The sequence below is a fragment of the Pelobates fuscus genome, chromosome 5 (genome assembly GCF_036172605.1).
Source record: "Pelobates fuscus isolate aPelFus1 chromosome 5, aPelFus1.pri, whole genome shotgun sequence".
In the NCBI taxonomy this organism is placed as follows: Eukaryota; Metazoa; Chordata; class Amphibia; order Anura; family Pelobatidae; genus Pelobates; species Pelobates fuscus.
The window spans coordinates 379781469-379787874 of NC_086321.1; the positions used below are offsets into that span (position 1 = coordinate 379781469).

At 43.7% G+C, this 6406-nt stretch overlaps 1 protein-coding gene across 1 annotated transcript; it reads left to right on the plus strand.

Moving 5' to 3' along the window:
* Positions 1-832: 832 nt before the first annotated feature.
* Positions 833-3445, plus strand: ACTG1 (actin gamma 1). The gene is made up of 5 exons (XM_063456301.1): positions 833-997; positions 1089-1328; positions 1618-2056; positions 2292-2473; positions 2563-3445. Exons 1-5 carry the CDS (start codon positions 872-874, stop codon positions 2704-2706), a joined length of 1131 nt encoding a protein of 376 aa, XP_063312371.1. The 5' UTR covers positions 833-871; the 3' UTR covers positions 2707-3445.
* Positions 3446-6406: the final 2961 nt, after the last annotated feature.

Sequence of the window (6406 nt, forward strand, 5' to 3'; positions counted from 1 at the left end):
GCTGTAAGGGGTTAATGGCTCGGCTCCTTGCTGGATAGGATGCTGTGATGGCTGGTTTATAATACTGTCTATATAGACCTGCAGTGTCACTGGTCTCTCCTGAGCTGGTAACTGAAGGGTTAATGCATTGTCTAATCTGCCATTAAGGGGCAGTAAGGGTGACCTCACCCAGGGTCAGACTGCATTGTAGGCAAGCTAGTCCTATAATACAGGGAAAGGTGCCTGTCTGATGGCAGGGAGGGGGTTAATGTGGGAGCAGTAAGATGGCTGGGCAGGTGGTTGGTGCTGCAGGGTGGGTCCTGGGTGGGGATGCTTTGGGCGGCTGGATTTGTATGAACTTGCATCAGTCTGGCCCCCCTCCCATTGAATGGTTTGGTCTGTTGGCCACCCCCTCCCATTGTATGGTTTGGTCTGTTAGTGGCGGTTACACCCTTCATTTGAAACAAACTTGGTTTTGGCTTGTGTGGGCGTGGTTGGGAGCAGTCTGCCTTCCATATAAGGTCATGGCATGTTTGATTGGCTGGCTGTTGGTGCCTCACTTGGGCGGGGTTATGGTCAGGCTGCTTCCTATCTGGGAGGAGTCAGTTCTTGCATTCCAAGGTTACTGCAGGGATTGAACCTCTGCTGTATGTATGGCCCCTGGGGGCCGGCCGCCTGGCTTTGTGACCAGTCTGGGCAAGGGGGGGGGCTGGCTGCGCAGTGCTGAGAATATTCCTCATTCACTGTCACTGCATGGCTACTGCCGCCAGCCATCCTGTGATAACCTGCCACCCAGAGAGCTCTGTGGCTGCTGGGCATTAACTCATCTTTAATGTGATACTGGATGCAATTGCTGGAATCTAAAGCTAATCTTTCTTTCCCAATAGTAAAAATGGCAGATGAAGAGATTGCAGCGCTCGTCATTGACAATGGATCCGGTATGTGCAAAGCCGGCTTTGCTGGAGACGATGCTCCCCGTGCTGTATTCCCCTCAATCGTTGGACGCCCAAGACATCAGGTTTGTAAACCTATTATATGAATATCATTGCTCTTTATGTTGCTGTTGAATTGTGGCGGAAAAAGTCCAACTATCCCTCTCCTCTGTTTAGGGTGTCATGGTTGGAATGGGTCAGAAAGACAGCTATGTAGGTGATGAGGCCCAGAGCAAAAGAGGTATCCTGACCCTGAAGTACCCCATTGAACACGGAATTGTCACAAACTGGGACGATATGGAGAAAATCTGGCACCACACCTTCTACAATGAGCTGCGTGTAGCCCCAGAGGAACACCCTGTTCTGCTCACAGAAGCTCCCCTGAACCCCAAAGCAAACAGAGAGAAGATGACTCAGGTTTGTTCCTGGCCCTCTTACATGGGGCGGGGGGTAGCTCTTCATGCACATCATCCTTTATTTCTTGGACTCAAAACTTTCTCTCAATATTTTTAGGGCTCTGTTCTATCCTGGCATTTTCCCTCCTGAAGCCTCAGGTTTCTGTTTTCACTTGTGTTTTTTTTTTTTTCTGCTTGTTCTGTTCATTCTAAACCATTTTTGGTTATTTTTTGCATGCACCTGCATGTTAGCATGGCTTGGGGTGACCACAGTATGGGACTTCTTGTAACCTTTCTCTTTCTTTCAACAGATCATGTTTGAGACATTCAATACCCCAGCCATGTACGTTGCCATCCAGGCTGTGCTGTCTCTCTATGCCTCTGGTCGTACCACTGGTATTGTGATGGACTCTGGTGATGGTGTCACCCACACAGTGCCCATCTATGAAGGTTATGCCCTGCCCCACGCCATCTTGCGTTTGGATCTGGCTGGTCGTGACCTGACAGACTACCTCATGAAGATCTTGACTGAAAGAGGCTACAGCTTCACAACCACAGCTGAGAGGGAAATTGTGCGTGACATTAAGGAAAAACTCTGCTATGTAGCTCTAGACTTTGAGCAGGAGATGGCTACCGCTGCTTCATCCTCATCCTTGGAGAAGAGCTATGAGCTGCCTGACGGTCAGGTCATCACAATCGGAAACGAGAGGTTCAGATGTCCTGAAGCACTCTTCCAGCCATCTTTCCTTGGTAAGTTAGACTGGCAATCCTGTAATACCAGTGTGTAGCTCCAGATATTAAACTGGACTGTAGACTATATATATATATATATATATATATATATATTCATATTCTCAAAGGGACTTGGTCTCTTAATCAGGTAGACCTACTCTGATCTAGTATAACACTTTATTGGACACTTCCATTTGATCGTGGGACTTTTTTATTTTTTTTTCTTAACTAATCACAATCTGCCCTTTTATAGGTATGGAGTCTTGTGGCATCCATGAAACTACCTTCAACTCAATCATGAAATGTGATGTTGACATCCGTAAGGATTTGTATGCCAACACTGTCCTGTCTGGAGGTACCACAATGTATCCTGGCATTGCTGACAGAATGCAGAAGGAAATCACTGCCCTTGCCCCCAGCACAATGAAAATCAAGGTGAGTTGTGGTCTTATAGGCTTGCTCAATGCATCAATTCTTGGAACTTGATTCCGTTCAATGTACTAACATTCCCCTATCTCTTGCAGATTATTGCACCACCTGAACGCAAATACTCCGTATGGATTGGTGGCTCCATCCTGGCTTCCCTCTCCACCTTCCAACAGATGTGGATCAGCAAGCAGGAATACGATGAATCTGGTCCTTCCATTGTTCACCGCAAATGCTTCTAAACGGACTGATGGATGCATTGCATTTGCTGCGTGAGATCTTGAAAGTATTAATTTGCCTTGGCAAATGTGTACGCCTCATGCTAGCCTCGTGAAACTGGAATAGAGCCAACTTCCAAACGAACTTGCCCTGGGAATCAAACAAAGTCACACTATGTTCTCCTCTAATGCAAGACTTGGACCTGTACCCTGTACACACCTCTGAGACAAACCCTGGTTGGCAAACCGTCTGGGTATCCCTTAGTCTTTTCTTTGCGTAGAAAGAAGCATTTCTGTGAAAGGCTGCCGATCTGCGACAGTATTGTAAATGACACTCCTCCCTTTACGTTACAAGTCCTGGGAGTAGTTGAAGTTGGAGATGTGTACAGGGTATCTGAGGGTAAACTAAATTGGCAATTAATATTCCAGAATTTCATCTTCGAGGCTGGTAAGAGTTCATGAAGGAGTTGTCACTTCTTCCAGCTTTTTCTAGTAAAGTTGGAACACACGGCATCCAGGCCTTAGAAACCAGGTTTTTGTTTCCCCAGTTTGTCTCTCCCAACACATGGGGTCTGAAGCTACAAACCTTTATTGCAGTTACACCTGTAAATTTATACATCCAAGTTTAATTTATGTACTATTTTGTATGTTGCCTTAATGTTCTCACTTGACAGTAGAAAACCAAAATTTGTAAGTCATCCTGACAAATTGTAACTCCCGGAAAAACACATTGTGTTAAATAAATAAAAAGCGCTGCAGTAAATAGCTTTGTTTTCTTGGGGTTTCTGTACATGGGGTGGGATTGGGGATGAAACTGAGCTGCCTTATTGCTACAATCAGAGTAACTAATTGTCTTAACCTGTTGCTGGCCAGTGAACTCCCTCCACTGTTACTCAGTCACAACAGTAACAGCTGGATTTTGTGCTCTGCCCTCCTGGCACATAGTAAACTGACATTTTAATGCAATTCTCTGCCAGCTGTAATAGCTTACCTTGAACTAAAACTCCAGTGAATACTATGCCCTAACCCTGAGTAAATGCCACCTACTCATTTAGACTTTCTTCCCAGACTCTCTCCTCTTAGAGAATGTATTGGGCCTGATGCAGGTCACAATCTTCCAGGTAACTAGCTGCCAGTCCACAAAGGTATATTTTGTGACTGGTGCACTTGGCATTGTGCCCTCAGTATATGCATTAAAACTCCTGGTACATAACAGACTAAGGAACATCACAAAAAAATTAATCTCCCTTTGCAAACCTATATTTGGATTCAGCTTCACCACATGATCATATGGTTGCACCACTAATTCTCTGTAACCCAATATTGGTGGGTCCTACACTATCAACATGGGCTACAAATTAGAGTGCCTCTAAGTGTATTTAATCTGGAAGAGCATTGTGAAATTATACACAATTGATGTGAACTGCAATTCAATAACATGCAGCATTGCAATAAGTGACCTTGCTTTATATAATTTCAATGCAAATTTTGGTACAGATGACTACACTTTTGCACTGTTTTGTGTCCAATATTTAAATTTATGTAGGTAGGATCCTCCAACTGTGGCTACTGTGAAGTAGTGGGCTTAACACTAGGGTCATATTGGGGGGGGGGTTGGTTTTTTGGGCAGATTCTCAACCTTTATGTATAAACTTTGGTCACTACAGCGGCACCATTCCTGCAAAATGAATGTTCTGGGTTTGCCTAAACGTCTTTGCCTTTACTGTAAGCAAACTGTCCATGCAACGTTGTTGGAATTTTGTATTAGTAGGGACAAGGGGTCTTGGCCTGCTTTTGGGATCTGCATAAGACCCTTGTGTTCGGCTCAAATGTCCAACAGACTGGTAGCTGGCAACTGCCAGGTGCATTTTGAGTACTTGCAGTAATCCCTCTAACTGAGTATGACTTGCAGTGTGGTCAGCAGCCTAGACTCCATGCAGAATAACGTGGTACTTTCTATAGCCTAGAGCATGTGGTTGCATACTGTGATACCCAACGATGCTTTTAGTTTAAAATCCCATTTGGTGTACTATATTTACTGTTTAAAGATCTAGAATCACATTCCAGTGTGCATTCTCAATGTCTGAGTCGCATGTCCTCTCACGATCCACACAACCAGTGATTTAACCAGAGACTTGTTACATCACGGGCCAATATTGCTACACAAGACTGCCCCCTTCTGGTGGCCATAAAACAAGCACTTGCAAAGCATCCATTGAAAAACATTAACTGCTCTAGAATACGGTCTCTAAACAGGAAGAGAAACTTGGAATGTAAAGACTTAATATATAAAGATTCCAATGTGTGCACTAATCAAGAGCCTTTCACCCTCTCAAACTAATCACCTGATGCTGAACTGCATCTCCCATGATTCTCTGGCCAACTATTGCGTTCAAAGGATTCTGGTAGTTGAAGGCCATCACCATCGGGGGGAGGGGGGGTTGTTAAAACTGGTTCTCCTGGCACTGATCGCTTGTGTGTACTTTTTCTTTCTGTCACCTTGGCCAACGATGGGCTAAGCTACCCCAGAAATCGCAGCCTGCAATGGCTGTCAAACATCTGGCGGATACTGTGAAGAATGAAACTTTTGCATTCTGTGTATTCAGTGATTGAGCATGGCCTTCACATCATCTGTCAATATTCCTTCTATAAAGCAGCAGGGTCCCCTTCCCACCTACTGCAAAAATGAGCATTTCATAAAAAATGTAATCTTTATAAAATACTTATACGGTACTGTTAGAATTTCACTGAGATTACAGCCCAATCAATAGATATAGATACAAAGTAGGGACTGCCAGTGTCAATCTCCCAGCCATCACCAATGGAGGGTACAGCAGAATCTTTAAATCTTGGCTTAAAATTAGAGGATGGTGGCCCCAAAAGGGGCAGGTTATGTTAAACTCATCTGTCTGGACCCCCAGTGGTAATGTCAGACAGTGACGGTTGTGCTTTAATTATAAAGCACAGCACATTGTTTGTGCTACATACATGTTAACAGGGGGGGAGGGACAGACCTTTTGCTCAGAAAGAAACCCAATTTTTGACAAACTATTAGAATTCTTTGTGAGGAGCCAGCTCCTAAAGACTTCTTTGCAATATAATCACTACAATAGGTCAAAACAATACAATAAGATGCAGTGGTTATGGTTACTAGGTGTACCACTTTAAAAATGGTAAATGCAGATGTCTGTCCCTTCGAGCTTGGCAAACAAACCAACAGATGTTCACTTCTCCAATAATGGTCTCTGCAGTGGACTTGCTGCTACCTGCCGGGGGACAGCGTGACATGGGACTGATACAGGGGTTTAACAAGGAAACCTACCGCTATAAGAGTAAGGGTATCAAAACCTAATCTACCTAGCTTAACCCCTTAAGGACTAAACTTCTGGAATAAAAGGGAATCATGACATGTCACGTGTCCTTAAGGGGTTAAAGGACAACTGTCACCTGAAAACTTTTTTTAAATATTACAATCCTTTCATTGAGGTTTTTAAAGGAAACAGTGTATATATATATATATATATATATATTTATATTTAAATCCGTTTATGTAAAAATGAAAAAACAAAATAAACTCACCCTACCTTGGGTCAGATAGTGTTTGAGAACAATCTCTCTGGTGTCCGTGCTGGGAGTGAACTATCTGGTTTTAAACCTTGTCTGATGCAAGGTGGAGATGGTCATATACTAAAGATAGATATATTTATATTTTAACATCTATTTC

Excerpts from the sequence above, each read along its gene's own strand:
- ACTG1 (XM_063456301.1), top strand. The coding sequence starts at position 872 with ATGGCAGATGAAGAGATTGCAGCGCTCGTCATTGACAATGGATCCGGT. Across the intron at positions 998-1,088 it reads TTGGACGCCCAAGACATCAG|GGTGTCATGGTTGGAATGGG; the intron begins GTTTGTAAACCT and ends TCCTCTGTTTAG. Across the intron at positions 2,474-2,562 it reads CCAGCACAATGAAAATCAAG|ATTATTGCACCACCTGAACG; the intron begins GTGAGTTGTGGT and ends TATCTCTTGCAG.